Source organism: Dromiciops gliroides, chromosome 3 (assembly GCF_019393635.1).
Source record: "Dromiciops gliroides isolate mDroGli1 chromosome 3, mDroGli1.pri, whole genome shotgun sequence".
In the NCBI taxonomy this organism is placed as follows: Eukaryota; Metazoa; Chordata; class Mammalia; order Microbiotheria; family Microbiotheriidae; genus Dromiciops; species Dromiciops gliroides.
In genome coordinates, this window is record NC_057863.1 from 12,510,152 (window position 1) to 12,531,095 (window position 20,944).

At 36.6% G+C, this 20,944-nt stretch overlaps 1 protein-coding gene across 1 annotated transcript in view; it reads left to right on the plus strand.

Moving 5' to 3' along the window:
* KNG1 (kininogen 1) overlaps positions 1-20,944 on the plus strand; it is a 48,632-nt gene that overhangs the window by 4,556 nt on the left and 23,132 nt on the right. The window contains exons 2-3 of the mRNA XM_043993309.1: positions 13,616-13,726; positions 15,508-15,592. Of these exons, the coding sequence (XP_043849244.1) occupies positions 13,616-13,726; positions 15,508-15,592 (196 nt within the window). The remainder of the gene's footprint in view (positions 1-13,615; positions 13,727-15,507; positions 15,593-20,944) is intronic.

The following is a 20,944-nucleotide window of genomic DNA, read 5'->3' on the forward strand; positions in this document are numbered from 1 at the left end:
TCCCCCTTCACAAGACAGCAAACAATCTGATATAAGTTATACAGTACAATCATGTTAAACATATTTCCATATTAGTGATGTTGTGAATGAAAAATCAGAACAAAAGGCAAAAAGCACAAGAAAGAAGATGACAAAAACAAAAGTGAAAACAGTGTGCTTCAATACTCATTCAGACTCCATAGTTCTTTCTCTGGATGTGGAGAGCACTTTCCATCATGAGTCTTGGCATTGTCTTGGATCACTGTATAGTTGATCATCACACAATGTTGCTTTTACTGTGTACAGTGTTCTCCTGGTTCTGCTTACTTCACTCAGCATCAGTTTATGTAGGTCTTTCTATGTTTTTCTGAAGTCTGCCTGCTCATAATTTCTTATAGCAAAATAGTATTCTATTATATTCATATACCACAAGTTGTTCAGCCATTCCCCAATTGTTTCCTAGCTTTCTGCTTTCCTTCTAATCTTGGTCACATTGGGGTTGTTTATGCAAAACCTTTTTAATTTAATGTAATCAAATGATTCATTTTGCATTTCATATTGTTCTATAATACTTGTTTGGTCATAAATTCTTCCCCTTTCCATGAATCTGACAGGTAAAGTATACCTTCCTTTTCTAATTTGACTATGGTAGCACCCTTTATATCTAAATCATATACTCATTTTTACCTTTTTTTGTTTGTTATGTGGTGTGAGATGTTTTCTATGCCTAGTTTCTGCCATACTATTTTCCAGTTTTCCCAGCAGTTTTTGTCAAACAATGAGTTTTTAATCCCAGAAGCTGGAGTCTTTGCATTTATCAAACAGTAAATTGTAGTCATTTACTACTGTGTCTTGTGTGCCTAACTTATTCCACTGATCTACCCTTCTATTTCTTAGCTAGTACCAAATAGATTTTATGGTTGCCACTTTATAATATAGTTTTAGATCTGGTATGGCTAGGCCACCTTGTTTTCCATTATTTTCATTAATGTCCCTTGATATTCTTGAACTTTTGTTCTTATAGATGAATTTTGTTATTTTGTCTAGTTTTGGAAAATATTTTTAGTAGTTTTATTAATATGCCACTGAATATATATTTTAATTTCAGCAGAATTGCTATTTTTAAAATATTGGGTCAGCCTACCCATGAACAATTGATATTTTCCTAGTTGTTTGGATCTGATTTTATTTGTGTGAAAAGTATTTTGTAATTGTTTTCGTATAGTTCCTGGATTTGTTTTAGCAGGTAGACTCCCAAATATTTTATATTGTCTACCGTTATTTTAAATGGAATTTCTCTTTCTATCTCTTGCTGCTGGGTTTTGTTGGTAACATATAGAAATGCTGATTTGTGTGGATTTATTTTATATCCTCCAACTTTGCTAAAGTTGTTAATTGTTTCAAGTAATTTTTAGTTGATTTTTAAAGGATTCCCTAAATATACCATCATATCATCTGCAAAGCATGATAGTTTTGTTTCTTCATTTCTTATTCTAATTCATTCAATTTATTTTTCTTTTCTTATTGCTAAATCTAACATTTCTAGTATGATATTGAATAATAGGGATGATAATGGGCATCATTATTTCACCCCTGATCTTGTTGGGAATGCTTCTAACTTATCCCTATTATATATAATGCTTGCTAATGGTTTTAGATAGATTCTACTTATCATTTTAAGGAAAACTCCATTTATTCCTATACTCTCTAGCTTTTTTTTTTCCCACTGGGCAATGAGGGTTAAGTGATTTGCCCAGGGTCACACAGCTAGTAAGTGTTAAGTGTCTGAGGCCGAATTTGAACTCAGGTACTCCTGAATCCAGGGCCGGTGCTTTATCCACTATGCCACCTCTACCTGCCCTCTAGCTTTTTTTAAAAATAAGAATGGGTATTTTGTCAAAAGCTTTTTCTAAAAGAATAGCTTTTTCTGTATCTATTGAGATACAGAATCTATACAATACAATACAGATATATTGAGATATTGATATTTCAGTTAGTTTGTTATTGGTGTGATTAATTATTTTGATAATTTTCCTAAGATTGAAGCAGCCTTTCATTCCTGGTATAATCCCTACTTTGTGATTGTATATGATTCTTGTATTATATTGCTGCAATCTCTTTGCTAGTATTTTATCTAAAAAATTTCCATCAATATTCATTAGGGAAATTTTTGGTCTATCATTTTATTTCTCTGTTTTGGCTCTTCATGGTTTAGATATCAGCACCTAATTTGTGTCATAAAAGGAATTTGGTAGAACTCCTCACCTATTTTCCCAAATAACTTATAAAATATTGGAATTATTTTTTCTTTAAATGTTTGATTGAATTCATTTGTAAATACATTTGGCCCTGGAGATTTTTTTCTTATGTAGTTCATTGGTGGCTTGTTCAATTTCTTTTGTTAAAATGCATTTCTTTTGTTAAAATGCATTTATTCACAATTAACAACTTTAGCAAAGTTTCAGGATATAAAATAAATCCACATAAATCATCAGCATTTCTATGGATGACCAACAAAGTCCAGCATCAAGAGATAGAGAAATTCCATTTAAAGTATCGGTTGACAATATAAGATACTTAGGAGTCTACTTTCCAAGACTAATCCAGGAACTCAATGAACACAATTATAAAATGCTTTTCACACAAAGCAAATCAGATCTAAATAATAGGAAAAATATTAATTGCTCATGCATAGGCCAAGCTAATATAATAAAAATGACAATTCTACCTAAATTAATTTACTAATTCAGTACCATATCAATCAGACTACCTACAAATTATTTTATAGAGCTAGAAAAAATAATAAAAAAATTCATCTGGAAAAACAAAAGGTGAAGAATATCAAGGGAACTAATGAAAAAAGTGCACAGGAAGGTCACTAGCTGTACCAAATCTGAAGCTTTACTATAAAGTGGCAGACATCAAAACTATTTGGTACTGGCTAAGAAATAGAGGGGAGAATCAATGGAATAAATAGGTTAGGCACAGGAGACACAGTAGTAAATGACTTTAGTAATGTACTGTTTGATAAACCCAAAGCCTCCAGCTTCTGGTATAGTATTTGACAAAAACTGCTGGGAAAACTTGAAGATAGTATGGCAGAAACTAGGCATAGACCAACATCTTACACCTTATACTAAAATAAGGTCAAAATAGGTACATGATTTAGACATAAAAGGTGATACCACAGGTAAATTAGGAAAAGAAGGAATAGTTTACCTCTCAGATCTTTGGAAAGGAGAACAGTTTTTGATCAAATAAGAGATAGAGGATATTATGAAATGCAAAATGGATGATTTTGATTACATTAAATTTAAAAGTTTTTGTACAAACAGAAGCACTGCATCTAAAATTAAAAGGGAGGCAGAAAGATGGGAAATAATTTTTATAGCCAGTACTTCTGATAAAGTCCTCATTTCTAAAATATATCAGGAACTAAATCAGATTTATAAGAATCCAAGTCATTCCCCAATTGAGAAATGATCAAAGGATATGAATAGGCAGTTTTCTGATGAAGAAATCAAAGCTATCTATTGCCATATGAAAAATGCTCTAAATCACTATTCATTAGAGTAATGCAAATTAAAACAACTCTGAGGTACCACCTGACACCTATCAGATTAGCTAATATGACAAAAAAGGAAAATAATAAATGTTGGAGAAGCTGTGGAAAAATTGGAACACTAATGCATTGTTGGTGGAGCTGTGAACTTATCCAACCATTCTGGAGAGCAATTTGGAATTATGCCCAAAGGGCTTTAAAGCTGTGTATACTCTTTGACGCAGCAATACCACTATTAGGTCTTTTCCCCAAAGAGATCATAAAAAAGGGAAAAGGACCCACATGTACAAAAATATTTATAGCTGCTCTTTTTGTGGTGGCAAGGAATTAGAAATTGAGGGGTTGCCCATCAATTGGGGAATGGCTGAACAAGTTATGGTATATGGATGTAATGGAATACTATTGTGCTGTATGTAATGATGAGCAGGTATATTTCAGAAAAACCTGGAAGGACTTACATGAACTGATGCTGAATGAGATGAGCAGAACCAGGAGAACATTGTACACAGTATCATCAACATTATGTGTTGATCAGCAGTGATAGACTTGATTCTTCTCAGCAATACACTGGTACAAGATAGTTCCAAAGGACTCATGATGGAAAATGTTCTCCAAATCCCCCCCCCCCCCCCCGCCAAAAGAACTGTGAAATATGGATGCAGATTGAACCATACTATTTCTTTTGTTTTTGGTGCTGTTCTTTTTCTTTTTTGAGGTTTTTCCTTTTTGCTCTGATTCTTTTTTTTATGTATGAGGTATTTTATTTTTTCCATTACATGTAAAGATAGTTCTCAACTTTTGTTTATACATGCTTTACAATTTCAGATTTTTCTCCCTCCCACCCCTCCCACCCCCCCTCCCCTAGACAGCAGGTAATCTGATATAGGTTATATCTATATATCTCTATACATATACATATATATATATATACACACACACATATATATATACACATAATAACATTAATCCTATTTCTGCATTAATCCTGTTACAAGAGAAAGAATCAGAGCAGTGATGCAAAACCTCAAAATAGAAAGAAAAAAAAAACCAACAGCACCCAAAACAAAAGAAATAATATGGTTCAATCAGCATCTATACTCCACAGTTCTTTCTTTCTTTTTTTTTTCTTGGATTTGGAGATCCTCTTCTATCATGAGTTCCCTGGAACTCTTCTGTACCATTGCATTGGTGAGAAGAATCTAGTCCATCACAGTAGGTCAACACTCAATGTTGATGATACTGTGTACAATGTTCTTCTGGCTCTGCTCATCTCACTCATCATCAGCTCACGTAAGACCCTCCAGGTTTCTCTGAACTCTTCCTGCTCATCATTTCTTACAGCACAATAGTATTCCATTGTATTCATATACCACAACTTGTCCTGCCATTCCCCAATTGATGGGCACCCCCTCAACTTCCAATTCCTTGCTACCACGTAAAGAGCAGCTATAAATATTTTTGTACATGTGGGTCCCTTTCCCCCTTCCATGATTTCTTTGGGCAAAAGACCTAAAAGTGGGATTGCTGGGTCAAAGGGTATGCACAGCTTTATTGCCCTTTGGGCATAATTCCAAATTGCTCTCCAGAATGGTTGGATCAGCTCACAGCTCCACCAACAATGCATTAGTGTTCCAATTTTCCCACAGCCTCTCCAACATTTATTATCTTCCTTTTTTGTCATTTTAGCCAATCTGATAGGTGTCAGGTGGTACCTCAGAGTTGTTTTAATTTGCATCTCTCTAATCATTAGAGATTTAGAGCATTTTTTCATATGGGAATAGATAGCTTTGGTTTCTTCATCAGAAAACTGCCTGTTCATATCCTTTGACCATTTCTCAATTGGGGAATGACTTGGATTCTTATAAATTTGATTTAATTCCCTATATATTTTAGAGATGAGGCCTTTATCAGAAGCACTGGCCTCAAAAATTGTTTCCCAGCTTTCTGCCTCCCTTCCAATTTTGGATGCATTGCTTCTGTTTGTACAAAATTTTTTTAATTTAATATAATCAAAACCATCCATTTTGCATTTTATAATATACTCTATCTCTTGTTTGGTCAAAAACTGTTTTCCTTTCCAAAGATCTGATAGGTACACTATTCCTTTCTCTCCTAATTTACCTATGGTATCACCTCTTATGTCTAAATCATGTATCCATTTTGACCTTATTTTAGTATAAGGTGTAAGATGTTGGTCTATGCCTAATTTCTGCCATACTATCTTCCAGTTTTCCCAGCAGTTTTTGTCAAATACTGAGTTCCTATTCCAGAAGCTGGAGTCTTTGGGTTTTTCAAACACTACATTACTAGTGTAATTTACTACTGCATTTCCTGAGCCTAGCCTATTCCATTGATCTACCACTCTATTTTTTAGCCAGTACCAGATAGTTTTGATGACTGCCGCTTATAGTAAAGCTCCAGGTTTGGTACCGCTAACCCACCTTCCTGTGAATTTTTTTTCATTATTTCCCTGGATATTCTTGATTTTTTGTTTTTCCAGATGAATTTTGTTATTATTTTTTCTAGCTGTATAAAATAATTTTTAGGTAGTCTGATTGGTATGGCACTGAATAAGTAAATTAATTTAGGCAGTATTGTCATTTTTACTATATTAGCTCTGCCTATCCATGAGCAATTGATATCTTTCCAATTATTTAGATCTGATTTGATTTGTGTGAAGAGTGTTTGGTAGTTGTGTTCATAGAGTTCCTGGGTTTGTCTTGGCAAGTAGACTCCCAAGTATTTTATATTATCTACCGTTACTTTAAATGGAATTTCTCTTTCTATCTCTTGCTGCTGGACTTTGTTGGTCATGTATAGAAATGCTGATGATTTATTTTATATCCTGCTACTTTGCTAAAGTTGTTAATTGTTTCAAGTAATTTTTGAGTTGATTCTCGAGGATTCCTTAAGTATACCATCATATCATCTGCAAAGAGTGATAGTTTTGTTTCCTCCTTGCCTATTCTAATTCCTTTAATTCCCTTCTCTTCTCTGATTGCTAAAGCTAACATTTCTAGAACAATATTAAATAATAGGGGTGATAATGGACATCCCTGTTTCACCCCTGATCTTATTGGGAAGGCCTCTAATTTATCTCCATTGCATATAATACTTGCTGATGGCTTTAGGTAGATACTGTTTATTATTCTAAGGAAAGCTCCCCCTATTCCTAAACTCTCTAGTGTTTTTATTAGGAATGGGTGCTGTACTTTGTCAAAAAGCTTTCTCTGCATCTATTGAGATAATCATATGATTTTGGTTGGTTTTCTTATTGATGTGGTTGATTATGTTAATAGTTTTCCTAATGTTGAACCAGCCCTGCATTCCTGGTATAAATCCCACCTGGTCATAGTGTATTATCCTGGTGATCACTTGCTGTAATCTCCTTGCTAATATCTTATTTAAGATTTTAGCATCAATATTCATTAGGGAGATTGGTCTATAATTTTCTTTCTCTGTTTTTGCTTTGCCTGGTTTTGGTATCACCACCATATTTGTGTCATATCTGATTCTTTTTTCACAGCAAGACTAATGCAGAAATATGTTTAATGTGATTGTACATATATAAACTATATCAGATTACTTGCTGTCTTGGGAAGGGGGCAGGGAGGGGATGGGGGGGAGGGAGAAAAATTTGAAACTAGAAATTTCATAAAAACAAATGTTGCAAACTATTTCTACACATAACTGGAAAATAATAAAATACTTTTATAATTTTAAAAATGTGTTTTTTCAAGTATTTTATTTCCCCTTCTGTTAATCTAGGCAATTTATATTTTTGTAAATATTCATTCATTTTATTTTTAGTATCAGATTTCTTGGCATATAGTTGGATAAAATAGCTCCTAATTATTGTTTTAATTTCCTCTTCACTGTTAGTGAATTTACTCCTTTTATTTTGGATACTGGAAATTTGGTTTTCTTCTTTCTTTTTTTAAAAATAAAATTAACCAAAGGTTTTTCTATTTTATTTTTTTTCATAAAATCAACTATTTTATTTATTAATTCACTAGTTTTCTTACTTTCAATTTCATTAATGTTGCTTTTGATTTTCAGAATTTCTAATTTGGTATTTAATTGAGGATTTTAATTTGTTCTTTTTCTAGCTTTTTTAGTTGCATGTCCAATTCATTGATCTCTTTATCTATTTTATTCATGTAAGCATTTAGAGATATAAAATTTCCCCTAAGAACTGCTTTGGCTGTATCTAATAAGTTTTGGTATGTTGTCTCATTATTGTCATTCTCTTTTATGAAATTATTGATTGTTTCTATGATTTGTTGTTTGACTCACTCATTCTTTAGGATTAGATTATTCAGTTTCCAATTAATTTTTCATCTATCTTTCCATATCCCTTTATTGCATGTAATTTTTATCACATTATGACCTGAAAAGGATGCATTTACTATTTCTTCCTTTATTCATTTTACTGTGAGGTTTTTATACCCTAATACATCTTCAGTTTTGTGTAGATGCTATATACCACTGAGAAAAGGGTATATTGATTTCTATCCCCATTTAGTTTTTTCCAGAGGTCTATTATATTTAATTTTTCTAAAATTCTATTCCCCTCTTTGACTTCTTTATTATTTACTATGTGGTTAGAATTATCTAATTATGAGAGGGGAAGGTTCAGGTCCCCCACTAGTATAGTTTTGGTATTTCTTCCTGTAACTCACTTAACTTCTCTAAGAATTTGGATGCTGTACCACTAGGAGCATATATGTTTAGTATTGATATTGCTTTGTTGTCTATGGTACCTTTTAGCAGGATGCAGTTTCTTTCCTTATCTCTCAATTAGATCTATTTTTACTTTTGCTTTGTCTAAAATCAGGATTGCTACCCCTGCTTTTTTTTTTTTACTTCAGTTAAAGCACAATATATTCCACTCCATCCTTTTATCTCTACTTTGTGTGTATCTCTGTGTTTCAGATCTGTTTCTTGCAAACAACATATTGTAGTATTCTGGTTTTTAATCCATTCTGCTATCCATTTCCATTCTATGGGAGACTTCATCCTATTAACATTCACAGTTATGATTACTAACCGTATTTCCCTCAATCCTATTTTCCCCCTTGTTTATACTTTTCTCTCTCCTTTCATCCTATCCCTCCTCACCAGTGTTTTCCTTCTGCTCACTGCCTCACTCAATCTTCCCTCCTTCCTATCAGCCTCTTCTTTATTTTCTTTCCTTTTTCCTCCTACTTCTGCACTCCTTTCTATTAGCACCCCTTCTTTTCTCTCCTCTTTTCCCTTTCCCCTGCTACTTCCCTATAGGGTAAGACACATTTCTATACCCAACTTAGTGTGTATGTTATTCCCTCTGTGAGCCAAATTCAATAAGAGTAAGGTTCAAACAATGTTCACCCCTTCCTTTCTTTCTCTCTACTGTAATAGATATTTTGTGCCTCTTCATATGAAGTAATTTACTCTGTTCTTCCCTTCTTTCCTTTTCTCCCAGTACATCCTTTTTTCTACCCCTTAATCTTTTTATATCATCATGTCAAAGTCAACTTATACCCACACACTTTGTCTATGTATACTCCTCCTATTTGCCCTAATAGAAATACAGTTCTTAAGAGATACAAGTATTCCCATGTAGAGATGTAAACAGTTTAACCTAATTGAACAACACTTTTTCCTATTTGCCTTTTTATGCTTCTCTTGAGTATTATATTTGAAGATCAGATTTTCTGTTCAGCTCTAGTTTTTTCATCAGGAAAGTTCAAAAGTCCCATATTTCATTGAACGTACATCTTTTCCCCTGAAAGATTATGCTCAATTTTGCTGGGTAGTTGATTCTTGGTTACGATCCAAGCTCCTTTGGCTTCCAGAATATCATACTCCAGGCCCTCTTATTTTTTATCGTTGAAGCTTCTAAGTCCTATGTAATCCTGACTGTGGCTCCTTGATATTAAATTTCTTTTTTGGTTGCTTGCAGTATTTTCTCCTTCACCTGATAATTCTTTTTTTTTTCGTGGGGCAATGGGGGTTAAGTGACTTGCTCAGGGTCATACAGCTAGTAAGTGTCAAGTGTCTGAGGCCGGATTTGAACTTAGGTACTCCTGAATCCAGGGCCAGTACTCTATCCACTGCACCACCTAGCTGCTCCTCACCTGATAATTCTTGAATTTGGCAGCCATATTCCTTGGAGATGTCATTTTGGGATTTCTTTCAGGATTTGATCAATGAATTCTTTCAATGACTATTTTACCCTCTAGTTCAAGGATATCAGGCCAGTTTTCCTTGATAATTTCTTGAAAGATGACATCCAGGCTCTTTTTTAAAAATCATGGCATTCAGGTAGTTCCATAATTCTTAAATGATCTCTCCTAGATCTATTTTAAAGACCAGTTATTTTTCCAATGATATATTTTACATTTTTTCTATTTTTTCATTCTTTTGATTTTATTTGACTGATTCTTGATGTCTTGTAGAGTCATTAGTGTCTACCTTCCCAATTCTAATTTTTAAGTAATTATTTTCTTCAGTTGGCTTTTGTACCTCCTTTTCCATTTAACCAATTCTACTTTATAAAGAGTTGTTTTCTCCAGTGGAATTTTTTTCTCATTTAGTCAATTGTATTTTTTAAGGGATTGGTTTTTTCAGTCAATTTTTGTGCTTCATTTTCCAAATGGTTGGTTCTTGTCATAATTCTCTTACATAACTCTCATTTCTTTTCCCAATTTTCCTCCTACCTTTCTTATTGATCTTCCCCTTCGAGGCTTTGTATGTAGGCATTTTGACAGTATTGTTCTCTTCTGAGTTTTTGTTTTGCTTTTCCCCGTCGCCAAAGTAACTTTCTATGGTCAGGTGTCTTTTCTGTATCTTACTCACTTTTAGTTTACATTGTGACTTTTAAAGTTGAGCTCTGCTCCCCAGTCACAGGAGCCACCGTCCTAAGCTTCTTTTGCTGGGTGCTAGGGGCCTGATCACTGGCTTTCTGCACTGGGGCCTCAGGGACTCATGGCTTGCTCACTGCTCTTGGGTGGCCCAGCCTAGTCATACCTGGTGTGTGTGTGTGTGTGTGTATGTGTGTGTGTGTGTGTGTGTGTGTGTGTGTGTTCCCTTATTGGCAGCTTGCCTTCTATGTTGGGGCTGGAGGTCTCATAGCTGGCCTGCTGTACTACTACCTTGATGAGCTAGGACTGAGGGACCTCAGCTGTTGATATCCACTGTGGCTAATAGCCTTCTCCTGACTTGCCCACACACTGTGCTGGGATGAACTACCTTTTTACCCAAGTGAGACAGGCCTTTCCTGAAGTCCTTCTATGTTATCTTCAGCTTGAAGATTGTTTCACTCCTTTTTGTAGCTTTCGTAGTTCCAGAATCCATCTAGAGGCTTGATTTAACATTGTTTCCAAAGGAAAATGGGAGGAGCTCAGAAAACTTCCTGTCTTTTCTTTGCCATCTTCTGGATTCTTGTTTCTAATCCATTCTTCCATCCACTTCTGTTTCATGGGTGAACCCACCCTCTTCACATTCACAGTTATGATTACTAAATGTGCATTTTCCTCCATTCTATTTTCTTCAGTTTAAATTTTCTCTCTTTTTAACCTCTCCATCCTCTAAAGCCTTTTTTTGCTTCTGACTATTGTCTTCTTTTATCTGCCCTCCTTTTATCCTTCCTCCTTTTCACTTATCCCCTTCCCCTCCTATGTCCCTGTTGGGTAAGATAGATTTCTGTGACCAATTAAGTATACACACATACATATGCACATATATATACATAGACACACACATATATACATATATGTATATGCACACACACTCTCAATTGTCTATATATGTAGGAAATTGGGAAAGCTCAGTGGACTACTTTCTCTACTCCATGAAATTTCTTATGCTCTAAGGTAACCATCACAGAATCACAGAGCTTCAGAATTGGAAGGATGTTACAGGCCATCTGGTTCAACCTATACTTGACCCAGAACCCCTTCTTTAGTGTCTCTGAAGAGAAATCAACCAGTCTGTGCTTGAAGCCCTCTGGAGAGAGAAAGCCCAACATAGCAAGATTCATTAATGTTAAATGCACAGCACCTGCTTCTTAGATGACTAAAGTCACCCACCAAATTGGAATGCTAGAAATATGGAAGGCACAAATGAACCTTTGTTTGGCAAGCTACTAAAGCCTGCTTTCCACAAAGTCACCAAAGGAATAATACTTTCCTTGAAAAATATAGGAAGGCTTGTGTGAAAGATCCATGTTTCTCTATCCCAATAGGTACTTGTCATATTTTATAGAATTTCTAAATTAGAGCTGGAAAGAATCTTAGAGGGCATCTATGTCAACTCCACTCCAATGTGAAACATGATGAAACTGTGACCCAAAGAGGGGAGGTGACTTTCCCAAAATCACACAGAGGCAAGATTTGAACCCAGATCCTTTGATTCCAGGACAATTCAATTAGAAACAAAACAAAACAAAAACTATTAAGAACCTCTTATGTATAAAGCATTGCCCAAGTACTAGGGATTCAAAATAAAAAACCAACAATCCTTGGCCTTGCCAAGATGGTATTTTCCTAGAGAATAAATTCAGATGCTTTCACATCTCTTCCTTGGGGCCAAACTTGAGCATTTAAATTTATTAATACTCAGTTCAATTGTTTTGTTGTTGAGTAAATTATATATTTTAGTATAAAAATACTTCCTGACCTTGTGTCCATTGTGCAAGACAGTGTTAGTTAATTGAATGAAAAAAATAAGAGGCCACAACTTATTCGTGCCAATTACATGTACTCCACCATATAATTTTCTTGGCCAGACGTGAATACCATGCTTTATTCTTCATGTTGGTGAAGAGAGAGAACCAGTGATTTATTCCATGTCATGCAGTCAGAAAGTGGGACATTTACACTAGAGTTGCAGAATCACAGAATGTTAAGGTTGAAAGGGGACTTAGAGACATCTAGAGTTACCCAATCATTGACAGATGAAACTAATGCCAAGGGAGAAGATTGTTTCTTAAGGTCACAGAACTAAAAAGGGACAGCATAATGGTTGGAATCCTGGTGTCCTGATTCCCCATCCAAGTTCTTTCCACCACTCCAAACAGCTTTTTAAAAAAGACATTTTAGGGGCAGCTAGGTGGCACAGTGGATAAAGCACCAGCCCTTGATTCAGGAAGGCCTGAGTTCAAATCTGACCTCAGACACTTGACACTAGCTGTGTGACCCTGGGCAAGTCACTTAACCCTCATTTTAAAAGACATTTTTAGAATGTCCTCCCACTCCCACATCCCCAACAATGCTTTATCAGAGACTACATCTTCATAGTCACCCAAATGACTGAGACATGGAGAGAATCCAAGGTCCTACTTTATTTATCAATCACTTATTTATTTTTAACTAAAATATTTTATTTTTCTAATGAACAAATATTTCATTTCTTTCCTTCCTACCTCTCTCACTATTGGGAAAAAAAAAAAGAAAAACAGAACTCTTGTAACAAATATGCACAATTAAGCCAAACTATAGTATGGGACTTTTACATCAAATGTGACCAGGAGAATTAATTACAGAGGCAGAATTTTTCAAGTGGCACTTAGGGATTACAAAGGAAGTGACGTGATGTAATGAAGTGACTGTTGCATTGAGAATGGCGAGTACTGATGTTTTAGACCTTGATCAAATAATCCATTCCTTCTTCTGGACCATAGTTTCCCCATCTACTAAATGAGATGGTTGGACTAAGTGATTTCTAATCTAATTCAACCAACTTTTATTAGGATACTCCTGTGGGCCAGTGACTATGCAAGGTTCTGGGGATCCAAAGTCAGAAATGAAATGGTCCCTGCTCTGAGGGACCTTATATTTTGCTGAGGGGAAACAATGTGGGGACAGGTAAGTACAGTACAGAACTGAGAAAGGTTGCGTATTAAAGGATTGGGATGGAGAGGTCTCATATCTATGAATCTAAGACCAGCCAAGAACCTGAACCAGTCCATTCAATAACACTTGCAGCAGATGGGTAGTGAGAGCCTCCTAATGAAGCCCTGGGGTTGGGGGCTCTTCCATCTTTAGCCTTTTGCTTCATCCTAACACAATGTCCATTTGCCATTTCCTGTAGGATTCCAATGAGCCTACTTTCGCAATAACCTATGAAGTCCGAGAGAGCAACTGTCTTGTCAAGACGGGAAAAGGCTGGAAAGAATGTGACTACAAAGATTCTGAACAACGGGTAAAATGGTTTTACTCTCTATCCATCTTCTTTTCCCTTTGCAATTTGCACTTTGGTGAGAGAAATGAAGAACACCCTTCCACTTGGTCTTACAGGAAGACAGGCCTGAAAAGTATTCTGGTGGTCTATTTTCACATTAAATGCATTTTTTCTCTGTGATCAAATGAACATGGTAGCTTTTGTTTTATACCATGGCTCTAGGAAGTTATGAAAGGGAAGTGATGAAGGAGTCAATGTTACAACAATGAGGAAGGCAGGATAGAGCTTAGAGGCCAGGAAATTGGTGGCTGCTGCCTAAAGGCCTGGTGAGGGTACCAGCTTCTTTCCCTTGCTGGGAATATCTGCCATGCTCAGAGAAAAACCCCAAAGTAGGACTTTGAAATTAGATTTCTCACTGGCCTACTATATCATGGTTCTGTGGTGGCACATTGGATAGAATATCAAGCCTGGAGTCCGGAAGACTCATCTTCTTGAATTCAAATCAAGACTCAGACATTTACTACGTATGTTACTCTGAGCAAGTCCCTTAACCCCATTTGCCTCAGTTTGAGCTGGAGAAAGAAATGGCAAACCACTAAAATAAGATGTTTTTACTCTATTGCCTTTTAGTACTTGGAGGAGCCCTAATTCCATTTGTGTGGGTCCTCTCTCCACCAACTTAATAGGGAGGCTTGGATGTCTGAGCCTAAAAAATGAATCACCTTCTGCCTAGTCTAAGCATCAATGGATAGACAGATTATCAGTTTAACAAAACCAAAGTCTATCACTGAGTCTGTATTTGCCATCATGGTAGACCTTGCCAGAGGCTGAGCTCCACTGGCATAACTTACAAGAACCCCAAGTTACCAGGCCACTAAGACCCAATAGAGATGCAAGAGGGGAGTTGAACACATGGAGTCCTAAGGTAGCCTATATCCTGGTAAAGGGGAAATACTTCCAGAGCAGCAAAGAATCATGGTCAGAAATTCACCATTTATAGTAGCTTTCATTCAACACCTTCCCTATGATAGAGCATGAGAGGATCCCGGTACAAGGCCCCATTATGAAACCTACCTGTATGTTCCTGACTGAAGTCAATTATCATCTCAATGCATATGACTCTCACCTCTATATTTCCAGCCCCAGTCTCTCTTCTGAAATACAGTCCTGCATCACTGATTATCTATTGGATATTTTAAACTAGTTTTCCCAGAGGCATCTCAAACTCAACATGTCCCAAATCAAACTTATCAACCCTCCCTTAAAGTCTTCTCTATTTCTAAGACATCACAGTCTCCAAACTTTGTAATTTTGGCATTTTCCTCGACTCCTCATTGCCCCTTGCCCAAGTTGCCAGGCCTTCTTTCTTTCTTTTTTGTTGTTGAGGCAATTGGGGTTAAATGACTTGCCCAGGGTCACACAGCTAGTAAGTGTTAAGTGTCTGAGGCCGGATTTGAACTCAGCTCCTCCTGAATCCAGGGCCAGTACTGTGCCACCTAGCTTTCCCTAGGCCTTATTTCTTGCTCCCCAACATCTTTTCCACCTGATCCCTTCCCTTTGCTCACTCAGCTACCCTCTTCTTTCAGAGCTTCCTTAGTTCTGGTCTAGATCATTGCTTCTCACTTCGCCTACTCGCCTCAAGTCTGTCACCACTCCAGTCCATCTGATACATTGCTAACAGTCATCTTCCTTAAATATGAATATGTCTCTCCCTTACTCAATCCATGGCCAGAAGATTCTTCTCAATTAAGTGGGTTTCTGAATCTGTGGCTGAAGATTCACAATCCCTTCTTTGTGTTTAGGAGCAGGGAGAATGCACAGCCATAGTGAAGAATATGAATGGACAGGAATTCAACGTGATTGAACAGAATTGCAACATCATTCCAGGTATGTGATTAGCCCAGGTATGTGATCAGTTCCACACAAAGCCAATATCACTCTTCCTTAAATCACTCTGCATTAGTACAATGCACCAGGGAAGCTAGGTGGCACAGTGGATAGAGCACTGGGCTTGGAGTCAGGAAGACTCATCTTCCTGAGTTCAAATCTGACTTCAGACACTTACTAGCCATGTGACCCTGGGCAAGTAACTTCATCCTGTTTGCTTCAGTTTTCTCATCTATAAAATGAGGTGGAGAAGGAAATGGCAAACTACTCCAGTATCTTTGCTAAGAAAACCCCAAATAGTGTTGCACAGAGTCAAACATGACTGAAGGACTGAACAACAACAGCACTAGGCACTATGCTAAATGCTGAAGAAACACAGAAAGCAAAAGAAGGTCTCTGTTGTTACAGAGCTCACAAATTAATGGGAGAGAACATATATAAATAAATACATACAAATAAGTTATAGTAGGATAAATTTGAAATAACCAACAGAAGGAAATAAGTAGAATTAAGAAAGAAAGGGAAATACTTTCTTCAGAAGGTAAAACCTTAGCTTGGGACTTGAAGGAAACCAGGGAAGCTAGGAGATGGAGATGAGAAGGGAGAACATGCCAGGCCTAGGGGACAGCCACTGGAGATGCCAGAGACAGGTGACTGAGGCATAGGGAACACTTGTGCCCAGGTCACCCAGCACACCTTTCTCCAACCTAGAAAATGCACCAGACCCAATTTTGATCAGAAAAGTTAAGAAAAAGGGACCACTGGGGGCACAGTGGATAGAGCACTGGCCCTAGAGTCAGGAGGACCTGAGTTCAAATCTGACCTCAGACACTTAACACTTATTAGCTGTGTGACCCTGGGCAAGTCACTTAACCCTAATTGCCTCACCAAAGAAAAAAGAAAGAAAGAAAAAAAAGAAAAGTTAAGTAAAAATTAGAGTGAATCATTTTTCCAGCCCAGGATATCTTAGGAAGACAGACAGAAAGGTCTGCAGACACTGGAGTTAGGACTGGCCAGGAGCAAAGTGGAATATCAGCAACAAGAAGCATTCCAGCCCCCAGGACTTAAAGGGGCTGAGACAGAGCACCAGGGCAGAAAGCACTGAGACAGAAAGAGATCCCAGGAAATACCTGAATTAGCAGTGGGAGCAAGTACAGGTGCCATTTGTCAACTCTTACTACTCAGAAACGGGTCACATATTCAGAGAAGAGATGAATGGTCCTGCTCAAGTAAGCAGCGCCCTTTCCATGTAGTGAGTAAAGAATACATTCTAGAAACATAGCTGAGGGGGCTCTAAGCCCAGGAGCAGAGCAGGGACTTAGTTCTAACCTTTAGCCCCGAACATAAGACTACACTGGAATAACCAAGGCAGAAGACCAAGAACAAAAAGCAGCCACCAGTTCAGTCATTCTGGATCTGCAGAACCTCCCAGTGGGCTGAGTCCAGCAGCACTCTGCTGAAACTCAGTGAAGTTAAATGTGGAATGTATGAGTGTCCAGGGAGGACTAGCACCTCTGGTGTGAGGTCTTGCCAAGCCCTTTTCAGGGATGATCATCCACCATTGGTGTCCACCTTACATTCAACTTTTCCCTCTGGATCCAAGAAGATGTAGTATGCTCAATAGCCACACCCTGATAAATAGTCTTGGTGATAGACTAAATCAGGTTGAGAGTAACAAGCAAACCACAAACATATTGGCAAGTTGGGGGAGGGTGTATACCTCAAGCATGTGAAGACTTCCCCCAGCAGAATGGGCAGATGAGAACAATTTGCTCTAATAGTCATTGAGGTAGCTGAAGCAGGTGCTATGGAGTACTTAGAGTTTGGTCAGGCACTAAAGATTCCAATAGCATCCACTGCATCCCAGGTCATCTCCAGTCATATTGACTTTTATCTCGCCACTGTACTTGGATAACTCTGGAAGAGAGAGTGAAGTTGAAGATTTTGTGCAACTCTGTCTTACTTAAATCTAATTTATCCATGTCAAGACATCAGCTTGTGGTGTCATTGGTCCTCTTTGAAAATGAAGGACAAACAACAGGAACAACAGAAACTCAGCAACACATGTCAATAAACTCAACTCTGGGTCAGGAACTTGCAGAGCTCAGACCAAGAAGGCAGATCTTTCCTTGTATCATATTACTTTGTGAGCACTGAAAATTGTAGAGCCTCAGACTGAGCTGTGAAAGCAGGAAAAGGACCTACAAAGACAGAAGCTCAGGTCAGAATACCTTCCTAGAAATGAACAGAACTCAACACTAACATAAAGTTCAGTCAAGAAATAGGCTGAACAATGAGCAAACAACAACAACAAAAAAGAACCCAATCATAAAGAGCTCCTGTGCTGACAGGGAAATTCTAGATACAAACACAGAAAACAACAACTTGAAACCATCTAAAAGCAAATCCTCAAAGAAAAAAAAATGCAGATTGTACACAAGCTCAAAAGAATTCCTAGAAGAGTTAAAGATTTTTTTAAAAGCAAAAAAACCCCCAACAAACTTTAATGATGAAATGAAAGATATAAAAAGAATTAACATCTTGATAAAAGGCTCCAAAAAGTCCTGAGGAAATTAATTCCTTAAAATGTAAAATTGGCCAAATGGAATCTAATGACTCCATGAGACATCAAGAAATAATAACAAAAATAAAAAGACTGAAAAAATGCAAAACATTTCATAGGAGAAATAACTAACTTTGAAAATAGATTGAGGAGAGATAATTTAAGAATACTTGGATTATAAACAAAACAATTTTGAGGAAGGAAAGAGGGAGAGTGAGAGTGAAAGTGAGAAAGAGAAATGGGGAGAAATAGGATGGATGGAAATACACAGTAATCCTTATTATGAAAAAAAATTACAGTAAGGATCTCTGATAAATGCCTCATTTCTCAAATATATAGAGAACAGGGTCAAATCTATAAGAATACAAGTCATTCCCAAGTTGATAAGTGGTCAAAAGATATGAACAGGCAGTTTTCAGGTGAAGAAATCAAAGCTATCTATAGTCATGAACAAAATTCTCAAAATCACTGTTGATTAGAGAAATGCAAATTAAAACAATTCTGAGGTACTACTTCAACCAATCAGATTGACAATATAACAGAAAAGAAAAAATCACAAATTGGGACACTAAAGCACTGCTGGTGGAGTTGTAAACTGATTGACCCATTCTAGAGAGCAATTTGGAACTATGCCCAAAGAACTATAAAGCTATGCATACACTTTGGCCCAGCAATATCACTACCAGGTCTGTATCCAAAAGAGATAAAAGGAAAAAGACATATATGTACAAAATATTTATAGTAGCTCTTTTTGTGGTGGCAAAGAATTGGAAATTAAGGGGATGCCCATCAATTGAGAAATAGCTGAACAAGTTGCAGTATATGAATGTAATGGAATACTATGGTGCTATAAGAAATGATAAGCAGGATGATTTCAGAAAAACGTAGAAAGACTTACATGAACTAACTGATGCAGAGTGAAGTGAGCAGAACTAGGTGAACAGCATATACAGTAACAACAATATTGTAGGATGATCACTTTTGAATGACTTGACTATTTTTAGCAATACAGTGATCCAACACAATCCCAAAGGACTCATGATGAGTCCTTTGCTACCCACCCCCAGAGAAAGAACTCATGGAGTCTGAAGGCAGATTGAAGTTTACTAAAATGTTCTTTATTTTTCTGGGGTTCTTTTGGTCTTTGTTTACTTTTACAACATAACTAATATGGAAATATGTTTTGTACAACTCCATATGTATAACCTACATCAAATTGCTTGTCTTTTTTTTTTCTTTTGTGAGGAAATTGGGGTTAAATTACTTGCCCAGGGTCACACAGCTAGTAAATGTCAAGTGTCTGAGGCCGGATTTGAAGTCAGGTCCTCCTGACTCCAGGGCTGGTGCTTTATCCATTGTGCCACCTAGCTGCCCCAAATTGCTTGCCTTCTTAATGAGGGGGGAGGGACAGAGGGAGGGACTTTGGAAGTTAACATTTTTTAAAAATGAATGTTAGGGGCAGCTAGGTGGCGCAGTGGATAGAGCACCGGCCCTGGAGTCAGGAGTACCTGAGTTCAAATCCAGCCTCAGACACTTAATACTTACTAGCTGTGTGACCCTGGGCAAGTCACTTAACCCCAATTGCCTCACTAAAAAATAAAATAAAATAAAATGAATGTTAAAAATTATTTTTGCCCATAATCAGAAAAAATAAAATATATTTTAAAAATTAAAATACTACTTGGAAGCCATGATAAAAAGAATCTAGATATCATATTTCAAGAAATCACAAAGGAAAACTTTCCAGACGTCTTAGAACCAGAAGGCAAAGTAGAAATTGAAAGAATCCACTGATCACTTGCTGCAAGAAACCACAAAATGAAAACTCTCAGGAATATTAAAGCCCAAATTCAGAACTCCCAGGGCAAGGAGAAAATGCTACAAGAAGTCATAAAGAAAGAATTTAAGTACCATGGTGCCACAGTTAGGATCACACAAGATTTAGCACTTACTAAAATTGAAAGTTAAAAAAAATGAACTAATAAAGAAAGTCAGGTAAAGGAGTTCAATCAAATTCCTTCTAGGATACAAAAATGGTCCTGATACCTAAATCCAGGAGAGTCAAAACAGAAAGAAGCTTATACACCAATTTTCCCAGTAAATATTGATGCAAGAAATTTTAATATATACCAACAACTAACTCACAGCTCTCTTTCTCTCCCTGACTCCCTCCCTCACCCAGGACTGGTTTAATATTGGGAAAACTATAAGCATAATTAACTTTTTCAATAATGATAAAACTAATTTGATTATTTCAATAGATATAGAATTTTTTTTTACAAAATATAATACCCATTCCTGATTTATAAAACAAAACATTAGAAAACTTAGCTATAAATGAAGCTTTCCTTAAAATGATAAGTACTATTCATCTAAAACCAAGAGCAAACATGGTCTATAAAGAGATTAGCTAGAAGTATTTCCAGTAAAATCAGGGGTGAAGCAAGGATTTCCATTATCAGTACTACTATTCAATATTGTACTAGAAATGCCAGCTGTAGGAATAAGACAAGAAAAACAAATTGAAAGAATAAGCACAGGTAATAAGGAAATAAAATGATCACTTTTTGCAGATAATATGATGGTTGTACTGAGAGAACCCTAGACTGTCAACTAAAGAAGCTCATTGAAACAATGAACAACTTCAGTAAAGTTGCAAGCTATGAAATAAACCCGCACAAATAATCAGCACTTCTGTATATTATCAGCAAAGCCTAGCAGGAAGAGATAGAAAGAGAAATTCCTTTTAAAATAACCATGGACAATATAAAATACTTGAAAGTCTACAT